Source organism: Corvus brachyrhynchos, unplaced genomic scaffold (assembly GCF_000691975.1).
Source record: "Corvus brachyrhynchos isolate BGI_N302 unplaced genomic scaffold, ASM69197v1 scaffold80, whole genome shotgun sequence".
NCBI classification, from domain to species: Eukaryota; Metazoa; Chordata; class Aves; order Passeriformes; family Corvidae; genus Corvus; species Corvus brachyrhynchos.
Window position 1 is genome coordinate 14,514,224 of NW_008236769.1, and position 13,133 is coordinate 14,527,356.

Below are 13,133 nucleotides of genomic sequence, written 5' to 3' on the forward strand. Positions count from 1 at the left end.
GGGGAGCTGGTCGCTGCTCGTAGGGAAGAGGTTCCTCTGCCTGTCGGAGGAGGAGGACAGGACGTGGGACGCCAGCCTCATCTCGGAATGGCCCTGGAAGTCGGGCAGGATCCGGGCTGTGTCACACACGGACATATCCAAACAAGACCTGAAGGTAACCGGGAACTTTCAGAGAGACCTGCGAAATCGAGAGTGTGACCGGGGAAGTTGGTGTGGGTGTGCATACACGTGTGTGCACATGCTGCTCTCGGGGGGAGAGGGCGTCTTGGCCAACACGCTTGGAAACGCGCACCCCTGCCCAAGTCTCCCCCGTGTACTAATGCCGGAACTTAACTAATTATAAATGTGCTTTCTTCCACCGGCATTTTGAAAAGCAGGTTTTTACCACACCCACTATGCTTATGGTTTATTTCTTAAACGTAGTTTAAGGTCTTGCTAGTTGTGAACGGATTTTTGCTTCCAGAGTTGAAACCGAAGCTCTCCAGTATTGTTGGGATTGGTGACTTTTCTTTCCTGCTCCTTGCAGTAGCTGGTCATGAACAAGTACTTAGGTTTTAAAATCATACCAAATTCATGCTTGGTGTTGGAGGTCCCTCGGACTCTTCTTGCATGGTGGCCTCTTCTTATTAATGATTACCAAGTGGTTTTTTGAACACACAGTCAGTTGCTGCAACGTGGGGTGATTGGTCAGCTGCGTATTTTGTGTGGAAGTCAAGCGGTGTTTACGGTTTGACTGTGAAGTTGTTACGGGGCTTTATTTGGCAGCTGTAGTCATTAAAAGTATTCAGCCATGTCTGGGCACTTACTGGAGTACAGACTGAGTGCTTACTCCCCAAGGACAAAACTCCATTGTAGCAGCGGCATCTGGAACACTGTCCTTGTTTCTACGGAGGACTTCGGTGGCTGTCCTGTGACAGCAGGAACAGCAGCACCATCTTTCCATTTAAACTGTCTCCTTTACCCTTTTTTGTTAGTGAGAACTTGGTGACCTCTGATTAACCTAAGAAGCGCCCCTTCCTTGTCAAACAAAAAGAAACTCTGGGTGTTTCTAACTCGCTCTTGAAAGCGTAAACTTTGTTATCAGTTTGTTGTTGTGGTTCTGCGGCGGGGGTGGATCTTCGTCCATTTTTGGGTGCGGGGCTGTGCCCTGTGCCGTGCTTGTAGCGAGGAGGAGGTTGTTGGTGCAGAAAACTCTTAAGGACTTTCTCTGCAAAGAAGAAGCAGGTGCTGAGGGGGACTGTATTGTGAGCTTTGTAGCTGGTTACGGTTCTGCCAGAAGCGATCGAGTTGATGTGCTCTCCAGCTGAAGTGTTAAAGGAGTTGCAGAATGGACAATGGAAATGTGGAGAACTTTGTACCAAAACACATCCCACCTCCTTTCCTCCCACAGCTCTTGTGGAAGCATGATAGACCCAAAATAGTAATGGACTGAGAGGGGGGAGTAAGTATTTCTACTGTAAAAAAAATAGAAGTATTTCTTTCCATTTTTGTTTTGTATGGAAGGGTTGTCAACTGCTGTTGAAATTATTTTCTCAAGTGTTTTCCTGTGTGTGCAGCACTGATGGAGTAGACAAAACAAGCTATTCTGGTTCTGGTAGTTATTTGCTTATCTCTTTCGTTGTTTCTGGGCACCTCAAAATTACTAAGTTCATTTCTGCACCCATTAGTTCTATGACTCCTGGCTGTGGTAATGCTGTTTGTGTGCATGTTTTCACTTGCCTTTCCCATGAGAGGGACAATAAAACACCAGGAAATGTTACTAAGATTCACTCAGCTGAGATTTCTATGCTGTTTGTGAAATGTGTTTTAAGCTGGATCGCTGTATTCTTTGGGAAGAGGGAGTTCCGATTTTTTCCAAGAGTAGAGTTCTCTACCAAGACGTTCCAGTTCCTGTATTCAGGCCAAGTTGTATTTGTGGTCTTTCCCAATCATTTGCTGATCTCCCATGTTGCCTTTGAAATTAGGGTAATGCTGTCCCAGAGACATTGGTCATGCCGTCATATTTTTGCCATGAAATTGTTTTCCTTTTGAAAAATTTACATACTTGCTTCTGAAATTCTTAAGGATAAATTGCCTTTAAAAGCAGACAGGAGATTACCTTCTTCACACTGCATAATTTAATCACCTTTGCTGTCCTTCTGTCATTTGTGCTTTCAATAAATTGGCTGAAGTTATTCTTTGGGATTGGTATTTTTAAAATATTTCTGGAAAAAAACCAGCTTTTTTATTCTAGTGCTTTAGAGTTTGTGGAAAATCCATGTGCCACTGCTGTAGGCAGTCCTTTCGTTTTAGTGGACTTCTTAGGGGTGTGTGTATTCTTCCCTGCTTGTAAACACCAGTAACAGTGTTAACATGTTTAACTCTTCTTGAGCAGCACAGAACTTTTTGAGATGGGAAGTTGTAAAGTTAATGGAGATATTAATATTTCATGTGAGAGTAATGATGATAAACCAGTTAACATTGACTATTACTTGAAAAGTACTGGGTCAGCCTTGGATGCTTTAATGATTGCTGGATTATGTGACAGGCAATAATCATGCTGGAATTATAAGAACTTTCAATGATCTTTTTATTTTTGAGTGAATTGGTGGTTTTATCTTTTTCATGTTGAATGTGTCTGGATTTTATAGGTAGTCACTCATTCACTTTGCTTCCTTTCTGTAGATTTGTGTAGAATTTGATGATGAATCATGGGAAAAGCGAAGATGGATAGAAGTCTACAGCCATATGATGATAGCATTCCTGGTGGAGCAAAAGCTGGTGCTGGCTGAAAGAAAAACCCAATCCATGCCTCCTGTCCAGTGGCCTGCGATGGCAAGTACACTCTTGGCTTGACTCACTTTGCTCCTGCAGTTCCACCTTCTGGGGACAGTGTTGTCACCAGTGTGAATTTCTCAAGTGCAGCCTCAGCCTAGGGTGTCTTGTGAAGGGAGAAAACCTTATTGTGCAGCTTGAACTGACAGAGCTCATCAGCATTTGAAGTTGGTGTGTTGTGCCTGTGGACACAAGAATGTATTTTTATGACTTTGCTTCTCCCTCAGACCGCTGTTCTGTACATTGTTAATTCATTCTCTTTCTAGTCTCATGTTTTGTTTCTTCCACAAAATTCCTTTTGAGACTAGAGAGAAAAAGTGTAAATAATAGGTTTCTAAGGATAGTCTGTGTTTTCTTTTAAATTTTTGACTCTGCCTCAAGTACTGTTAATTACATCAAGTGTGGTGATTCTTGATCCTGAGAAAAAAATAATTCAACTGACTTACGTGATGCCCGCCTGACAAAAATGATTTGTGAGATTTAGATTTTCTGCACACAAAAACCTGAGCTACACTGTACAAGGAGGGAACTAAGCTTTCTGTACCTGCCATGCATGGCTGAATAGGTGCATTAGCCAGGGGAGGTGAACAGGGAACATTTCTTAATGTATTCAGCCAGTATGGTTGTACTTGACTACTTTGGATATTGCTACTCAAGAAAGTAGTGCAAGAAGTGAGGATGCAAACATGTAAAGTTGCTGAACATGAATTATGCTGAAATTGTAATCTGTGTTTTAATACTATTAACTTTGCTAGGTATAAAGTGTGCATTGTAATTCATATTGCTGAGTTTTAGCTGGTCTTTCTTTAAACATAGTCAATCTAGATATTTATTGGAAGTAACACCCAATCGAATGGGAGGAAATACAAATCCTTAATTTTATTTCCTGGGCTGTGCATTAATATCAGCAGTTCCACAGTTAAATTTTGCTGATAGCTTGTTCTGAAAATGTCCTTATTTAAACTTAGCTGTTGTCCATTTCCAAGTATCTGAATAGTTCTTGCTGGATACTTGTCTTCAGTTTTGGCATAAGGTGTTCCTCCTGATGTGTTTGATGGGTCAGTTCATGCAGGGTACATGTTCCAAAGCTCGTTTCACAGAGGAAGATGTAGGCTCAAATGTAGGCCAGTGCTGGAGCTTGCCTTGGCAAAAAAAAAAAAGACTTTTTGTCCCTTTATCATCACACAAGGAAGGAAAGCAGAGGTCACAGAAGAGGTGTGTGGATTAATTTATTTAAAATTTGATCACAACTTCTTGATTTAAGTATATGGGAGAGTGTTTCTGACAAATGGAGTAGCTTTGTAGGAATCTTGGAATGCCCAGTTACTTCTGGGGAGACTCATGTTCCCTCCTCTGGGGGTCCTGTCCCTCTGCCAGTGCTGTCCTAGCTGAGGTGAACACAAGAGAGTGTCTGGGTTTTTGAAGGACTGATGAAAGAAAGGCTGCCTTCCCCTATCAGAACAATTTCCTTTTATTACACCTTTCAGGTAGGGAGGAGTTACTCTTGCCACTTCTTTTGTTTTAGGCTCCTGGTGCCTTTCCTCTCAGATCTGTTACTGTCACTAGAAAAAATTTAACTTTGAAGGTATTAGGAAGTGTTCAGAAGGTTGTGAAGGAAATTTTTCTTTCTTATCTGTTGCTAAAGCCTTTGATATACCTGAACACAACTTCATCATTGCATCGCAGTGAGGCTATCCAAGCCATCACATGTGCTTAAATTAAGGTTTTGGTGTATTATTAGTGTTGCACAAGTTTTGAGAACTTCAGTGTAAGCTATGCTGCAGGCATTCATTGATTTGCTAGTTATTTCCCCAGTCTACCATAAGGAGGATTGTTGGAAATATATCCACAATTAGAATTACTGTATTAATAAATTCTTCATGTGGAGATGAATGATTGATTAATTGTTAATGACAGCCACCTACATTGAATTCCTAATTCATGCTGATAAATGAAATTAATTTCAGGTGGAGTCCAGTAACTGTTTCATTAGGTGTGTATTAGAAGTTTTATTGGAAACTAGTTTTGTTTTCACGAGTTGTGTGTAGATGTGGTAACTTAACAGAAATAGAAGCAAAATTAAAGTAATTTTTTAAATGCAGATGATGAATGATGAAATCTTCTTACTCTCTGAGAACATGTTTTTCACTTTTTTTAGACCTACAAGTCCTTAGTGGACAAAGCTGGAATGGGATCACTGGTTTCAGTGCGCTATCTGGGTGAAGAGAAGTGTGTTTTTCTTTCTAAAGACCTCTTGACGCCCATCCAGGTAACCTTGAATGGCATTGTGAAGATGAAAGATGAATTTCTTGTCTTGGTATTTAAGATATATCAAGTTAATGTAATCTAAATGCAAACTTCAGATGGGTAAAAACTTGTAGTAGGTGTTTTTCTGTGACTCATAAATATCAGTTCTGAATGTAATGTGTCTGATTTAAAACCTGCTGAAGCTGATTCAGGACATGGTCACTTGGGAGAGCTGGATGAGGGAGTGTGCCAGGACAGTTATTCAGCCCAGGGGACAACAGTTGCATCATGCTGGTTGGGGGATAACCTGGAATAATTTCCCTTTCTTCTTTTGAACAGGACTGTTGTTCCTGCAACTCTTTGCACAGTAATGCCTGGCATAAATCTTGCTATTTAACAGAAGCACATCACTACTAATCCTAAACAAATGAGGAATTGGGCAGAATGTAAATGAGATGGTTGAATTGTAGTCCCTTTATTGAGCACCAGAGGAAAGTTTGTTAGGTACAGATGGGTTGAAACAATTGTCCCTTGTGACTGGCTGGGCAGGTGTTTGAAGGAATAGTATCTGCTAAAGATACAGGATTTAGCCTTTTTAGGAAGCTATTCCTGAGACCTGTAAGCAATCTGAAATAAAAATAGTAATGGATGTCCCATGTTGAGACTGCAAGTAGTGCCATCATTAGTGTTCTACTTTGACTTTTTAACAGTCAGCAAATGCTCAAGTCCTTTAGAGAAACTGACAAGAGAGTCACTAAAAGCCAAATTTGAGTTGTAGGTGGTTGTCTTGCTTGTGTTGGCTCAACAGCAGGGTAGAGATCTCTTTATGCAGAATCCTTATCTCAGCACTGCAGTGGAGAAGATTGCTTTACTGCCATCTTGAATAAGAGTTTATTGACTTCTAGTTCTTCAGTCTTCTGCCTCTTACAAATACCAGAGCAGTGCCTGGGACAAAAAGATAAAACCCAACCCCAAACCATTTTCTTATAAGCACTCTTGAGTCTTGGGTGGAAACTTGCTCTGACCTTTCCATTTCAGAATCAGTTCTCATTCAAGAATTCGAGAGGAAAAAATACTATAATATGCATACATTATGCTGAATAACTATGAATAATTTGTATGTAGCTGACTCTGTTTTCATTCCTATAAACATTTTATAATGGTGTCTTTAAATGGACTGCATCCTGGCATTATCATAAATAGAAACAAAGTATTTTCATTTGTGTCTGCTCAGGACAAATATGTTGCTGCTTCTGAGAATTTAAAATCCTAAGTTAAGAATGGATGGTTCAATTAAAATCAGTGCTCATTAGCAATGTAGTACAACAAAGCTGGGCTGTTTTCAGAACAATATTAAAGTGGACCTGGAGAGCTCACTTCAGTCTGTCTTGCAGATGCTTATTGTAAATTAGTGGTAAGAAATTGATGTCTGCCTCCAATCCAACATCCTAGAACTGATGGGACACAGATTAATGAGAATTGGATTTCTATGAATTGCTGCCATCTTGTTTTTAAATATTGCGGGATTTTGTTAAAAGCATTACCCTGAATGGAAACTTCTGTTCTTTTTTTTTTTCCCTGAAATAGGATGTGGATAGTTCCAGGCTTTCTCTTAAGGATGATCAAAATGTAAATGAAGAAATTCAGGCTCTGGTTAAGAAACACCTTGATGAGACACGCTTGGTCCAAGGTACAAACATACTGTGGAGTGGAAAGCTCTGGCAATAAATGCTCAAGTCCAAAGGGAAATCCTTGCAGTGTTGGTTTAATTAATTGGTAATCTGTTCTAGGGGATAAAACCTTTTTAAAAATACTGATTTTACTCTCAAAGCCGTGAATGCAAAATGTGAAGGATTGTAGATGTTTAAGTTTCAGGTATTTCTTTAGTAAGAGTAAGTAATTTAAGCATTTATAGGTGGCCTGGTATTTGTGAAATATATCAAACTTGAAGTAATTTTGAGCAAAATAATATCAAGTTGTTTATTGCTTCAGTAACTTGATTTTTTTTCCAATTTGTTACTTGTTTGTGAAAACTTCCAGGTGTTGTATAGAGGCTTCTTTTTTTAGTCAAATTTAAAATTGTTAGTTTTGTTTGTCGGCTTTAAATTCTTAATTACCGGGTTCATACCAGCATATTTGTAGTCATGTGCTTGCACATGCAGGGAATGTCTCTTATAAAAAGGTAAATATTGCATCTTAGTTTTAATTTCCCCTACTGTAAGGACAGGAAAAATTCATTTTGGTAACTGTGGTCATCTTCATGCCTTCTTTGTCCTAAGCGCTGCTTTTTTTTTTTTTTTTTTAATTTTGAAGGTGGAAAAAATATCATTGGTTCAAAAATTAGGATTTATAGCCTGGATCCTTCTACTCAGTGGTTCACAGCAGTTGTTGTCAATGGTAATCCAGCTACAAGAACTCTAGAAGTCAACTGTCAGGAGGTAGGAACCAGTTATTGTGGTGTACAAATAGATTTGGGGAATAGGTGCAAACTTTTATTTATATCTCCACCAAAACCATTTTTATTTCTGTCTTTACTGTAATCTTCAAACATGGGTGACAGTGTAGTGCAGAACAATATAACCCAAAGTGTTTCTTTATGCTGCTGGTAGATTATTAAATAAGAAATGTCCTTCTATGAAAAATGAAGGAGACCTGGAGTTTTGATTGGAAGAGTGAAGCAAATATGATCCTGGTTTCTTTGCTCTCTGTGCTGTGCAGACAGTGCTCTCAAGCACCAGTTTGTGTTTTTATGCAGAGACACTGTCACATGGAATGTTGTTAAATTCAGCTTGGTATTCAAAGAACCTAGAAGTTTAGTGTCTAAGCTTAGTCCATGCTACCACGTCTAAGATAAATATACTCAGATAGAGTTTCACCTGTCTAAATGGCTGCTTCTGTGTTTCCTGTTCCTTTTCAAGATTCCAGCTTTAAAAACTCTTGATCCAGAGTTAATTCATGTTGAAATCATATATGACAACAATGGAAAATGTGGTAAGACCTATTACTTTTTGTCCTTCAAACACAAAGTAGGTTATTTGTGATAGACTAATCTTGATCACCTTCCCTTCCAGATAAATCAAAAAGAATTGGGGGTGTGAAAAGGAAGTCATCTGAGAACAGTGGAAGTATTGATGCTAAACACACAAAATCTTCTCCTGAGGTAATGTCTTGTTCTGTTATATATGGCTGCTACATAATGATTATGTCACCTCTCAAAACATCTTAAGGATTAGATTGGAAAGTAGAATAATAAAATAATCCCTTGGAGGGTGTGTTGAGTTTTCAAGCTTGTCTGGGCATGAATTGAACATCTTGCCTTGTGATAATTGGAGCCAAAGCTACTAAGCCTTGAAAGTTAGTGGTTTGTTGGGTTTTTTGTTTGGTTGGGTTTTTTTGTTTTTATTGTGTTTTTTGCCCCCTCCTCCTGCTTAGGAGTTGGCCTGCCTGGTCATGTATTCTTCCATGGGAGAAAACACAAAGGAGTTCTGAAGTTTATAACCTTTGTTTTTCATGTTCTTTCTTTAACTATTTTGTACTTGAACCCAAAACCTTCAGCTGCACTTGGATGCTTTGAGGATTGAAGCTGCATGAGGAGCAGTTGAAAGTTGTTTCAGTACAAAAAGGGAATGTGGCTTTTGTAGTACTTTCATGTCTACTTTTATTTCGTTTGTGAGTGACCTGCCAGGTATCACTGAGAGATAAGTAAACTCTCAAAGGGCAAAAGACAATCTGGATTACTTAAGTGTAGAAATGCAAATAATCATGGCTTGGCTGAAGAACAGTACTTCAAACCTGCCCTGTAATTTTGCCCAATGTTTCAGACCAAAACCTGTGTTTTAGGCAGGAGTAGCTGGTCTTCAGGAAGCTCTGGAAGGAGGGGAAGGGGGTTGTGTTGCTTCTGTGCAGTCAGTCCTGTGTGGAGTCAGCTGTGCAGATCTGGCAATGGCTGGATATGGTCATTAGCAGTCTTTAACAACCTCACAAAGAACCAGCATGAGGTAACAAGCACAGGATAAGATGCCTCAATGAAGGAAGTGTCCTGTCCTGTATTAACTGCTGAGGGGGAGCATGGGCAGCAGGGCAGCATCGAGTAACAGAGCATCGCAGTCTTGTGTTTCCATAGCTCATGCTTGAGTGCCTTTAGCAGCTTTTGGTGCTCAGTTTGCCTTTTTTTCAGTTTTCTGCATAATTCAGCCATTGAGCAGCCTGCTTGATACTCACAAAGCTGGTCTGTATTTCACATTTCAACTGCCCTGCTGAAGAATTACCATGATCTGAATTTGTAACTTGTTTTACCATAGTTTTTCCTTAAAGTAGTGATTTACTTCTCATTTTCCAGTCTGCCTTCCTTCAAAGGACTGGATCATTTATCACTTTTGTACTCTTGGGGAAATGCCTTGCAACCATTTTTCCAAGTGGTTGCAGTGAGTGTGCTTTCTAGTAAGGAAAGCAGAAGCTGTTTGTTTCTCTGATTTTGGTGGATGTGAGTATGTGGGAGTGATGAACTGAAGCCATGTTTTTTGTTAATAAGTATGTGATAGGACTCATTTCTAGTGTGGAGTTAATTATCTGCAGCATATTTCTGAGCTCTTGACTTGGTGCCTGACAGCTGTGTAATACCAAAACAAAAAGGAAATATTTTGGGAGCTGATGCTGATGAGCCTGTAGTGTAACTTCCCAGCAGTTAAGTGGAGCATGTGGGAGTAAAATATGGATGTTGGAGCTGAGGAAGGACCCCCACAGAAAACTACTGTTTTAAAGACACTTGCTAATTTGGTAGGCCTATTGTATTCCTAAATGAATTATAGATTTGTTAGGCTGGTGATTTAATCAACACAGGATTTCTTTACTTAACACTTTCTAGAATCCTGGTGCAAAGAGTTTTCTTGCTGCAGGAAAGTTCATGTGTAGATTTTTGGTAATGCTGTCAGACTTCACCGTTTTAATTTTCTCTGGGATTTTCAGCTGAGCTCAGAAGTTTATTTCTGCCTGCCAGTTACTGCAGTTACTTTAGAAGCATTGTTGCACTGGCAGTTACCAAGAGCAGGGCTTTCTGTCTTCCTTTCCATTTGCTTAATGCACTTCCCCCAAAAAAGTTTGTTGTTAGTTGGGGGAAAATGCATTAACATCAACAGTCTTTCATGGAACCTATAAGGTTTAAAAGGACATTTTAAAGTCTTTCCATCTCTTGAACTGAGTGAGTCTATTTAGTTTTATTAAACATGGTAGGAGGAGTGTTTTTTTTCTTTTCAAGCTGAACCCTGCAAAGCCATAATTTGTTATGCTGGATTTTCCTAACTGTTAAAATCTCCCTTGCAGGTTTCTCCCAGTCAGGGACACGTGCAGTCAGTACCAACTGTGCTGGGTGAAGCACTGCTGGGATGTACTCCTGCAAATAAAGACCAAAGGCACCCAGGCCTGCCCTTGCCAGCTAACTCACCACCCAACCTTGGTGCAGAAACTCCTCAGGGGTAAGGAAGCAGTTTTATGCAGATTTTTACCTCCAAGAATAATTCTGATTCTTAGCACAACAAACTCAGGTCATTTTAATAGCTGTAGTAACTACTCCTCTATAATACCAGCATAGAAAAGTGTTAGACTTGCTTGCCTTGGATATATAATTTACTTCCTAATGCCATATTTGTATTTATCTTTGAGGAAGTGGCCCTTCAATGTCCCAGGCCAATGTCACTGCTTCATTGTACCCCATCTGTAAATGGATACATGGGTGTGGTGCCTGCTTTGTCAAATGCATTCCTCCCCTGCCCCCAAGAAAACCGGAATATGTTCAGGCAGGTGTCTGCTTTCTTTCACATCAACTGCAGGTCCTCAGTCGTATTCCTGTTGAACACCAGTGCCTTTGAACTTTTGTTACCCCCAGTTCTGTCACAAAATGGATGTAATGGTAGAAATAGTGTGACAGGAAAACTCAAATTTGAAGTGCTATAGGGGTTTTTCTACTAGTTTTGTCTCTCTTACATGCTGAATGTAGAAAATACGATTTTTTTAAAGGTGTTTTCTAGTGAGAGATTTTACAGTCTCCAGCATAGAGTTGTGGTGCCAGTCAGAAGTTCCTTGAGAATCTTGCCACAGACATGCAAATGAAATGCATCTAGTTATTCAGCAGTTGCATGGAGAAAACGAGGAAGCAACTATTTAATTGTGAGAGAAGGTAGTGGAGTAACAGCAGTACACAAATTTGTGTGTGCCTACATGGGTGTAGAGCTTTGTTATTATAACTCCTCTAAAAAATCAAAACCAGAAAAAACACCTGAAAAACACAAACCTCTTTAGCCTCACACAAAATTTAAAATACTTGTACAGCAGAACTCAAAGCACATAATTAAATAACTAAATTTCTTCTTTCAAGCTTTAAGTGTGACTAGATTGAGCAGCTGATGCCATGCTTTGACACCTTTTTTTTCCCCTAATTATTGCATGTTGCATTTCAGCACATGTAGGCGAAGCCTACCAGAAGCTCATCCTTCCTGTCTTAATACTGGAATTAAAGCTTTGAAGGAAGATCTGACAGCCTTTCCTAAAGCGGGGTTTATGTCTAAAGAGCAAACACAAAATCCTAGCGATCAAAAAGGTAAATACACCTCTTTGACAACCTCAAGATCTTCATCTTTGACTGATTCAGCTAATGAAAAAGGAACCAACCTGAAGAATACTAATGAACCTCTTATGAAGGCCACAACAAACTTTCCCAAGGAATGCATTGCTGTAAAACAGTTGCAGCATCCCAGCCCTTCCATAGCAATACCCAGAGACAGTGGCATGGTTGAACTGCAGCGAACTTTAGATTGCAGACCCTCAACCTCAGATGCTCATCTTCTGTCCTTCAGTGAGTGTGGGGTTAAATCACAAAGCAGCTGCAACAGCCACAGCAGCCACAAAGGAAACAAGATTGATGAACTCGCAGACATGGAGTTTTTTATTAGAAGAAATTCGAATGAGATTCTTTGTGACAGAAGTGAAAGTGAAAGCTTTTGGACTGGAAGTGCCAAGGTTCAGGATAATAGTAAGTGTTTCTAAAATTTCCTGTCATTTGAAAGTTCTTGTAGTTTCTGTCTAGTGACTTGAAGTAGGTTATTTGTTACAATTTAAATTACTAATTTTGCGTATGTGTGAGTAAATCAGGAACTGGAATCACTTGTGTGGTTTTTTTTTGTGAGGGGAATGCAATAAAGTTGAGCTTTCCTGATAAAGGAAACAGACCAATCATTAATGTTTAGAAATCAGTTGTTACAAAAATGTATGCAAGAACAGAATGGCAGAAGTTACAAAAACAAGGTTCTGTTTGGAACACAGATGCTGATGGCATGATGAGATTACCTTTTAGCAATGGTCCTAAATTTTACAAACATAGTGAGAGGTGGTGGTTGTTCTCAATGAAGGCCGGTTCAAGAGGGGCTTTAGTTTAAAAACTGTCCCAAGAGCAAAGCAAACAAAATCCCAACCACCACCATCACAAATTAAAACCCACCCAGCCCCAAAACCACCCTTGTTCTTCTTTTCCATTTGATGACCTCTTCAGGTTCTCACATGGGACAGAAGAGGAAAGGCTGGGGTTGTTTAAGGAGCTGGACTCCTGGTGTCATGTGTCCTGCAGTTCATCAGGTGGTGTTGCTGATTGTTCAGGATTCTGGGAATCCCCTACATACCCTTTTTTTTTTTTTTTTTTTAATCAATCTCCTGTTGCTTGGCCTTGGATTACCACGTGCTGTTCCATAATTAGCATGAATTCATAGCCAGCCAAGCAGTTGCTGTTGTGTCCCCTGCAAGGCCTCACTGGCAGCGTAGGAGGAAGGGAAGTGTTTGGCATCTGTTACAGTAAGATGCTGAAAGCTGTTGCATCATGAAGGGGGAAAACAGGACTGAGAAATGGCCAGGTTGTACTCTGTCCCCATTTCTTGTGAGATGTGGTTGCTGCATGCCCTAATCTGCTCAGGATTCCAACTCTGGCTCAAGAACTTCCTTTAAAAGCAGCTGTTCTTTCAAAGTGCTCCTCTGTGAAAAAGCTGAAGGAGCTTTAAGCTTGGGTCCACAGACTGTGTGACTCCACTGGA

General features: G+C 39.9%; 1 protein-coding gene across 1 annotated transcript in view; it reads left to right on the forward strand.

The window, feature by feature from the left end:
- The window catches only part of KDM3A (lysine demethylase 3A), a 30,046-nt gene that overhangs the window by 1,026 nt on the left and 15,887 nt on the right, over window positions 1–13,133 (forward strand). The window contains 9 exon segments of the mRNA XM_008628682.2: window positions 7–154; window positions 2,665–2,814; window positions 4,973–5,083; window positions 6,649–6,751; window positions 7,375–7,499; window positions 7,980–8,052; window positions 8,133–8,221; window positions 10,381–10,532; window positions 11,514–12,124. Coding sequence (XP_008626904.1) covers window positions 7–154; window positions 2,665–2,814; window positions 4,973–5,083; window positions 6,649–6,751; window positions 7,375–7,499; window positions 7,980–8,052; window positions 8,133–8,221; window positions 10,381–10,532; window positions 11,514–12,124 — 1,562 coding nt within the window.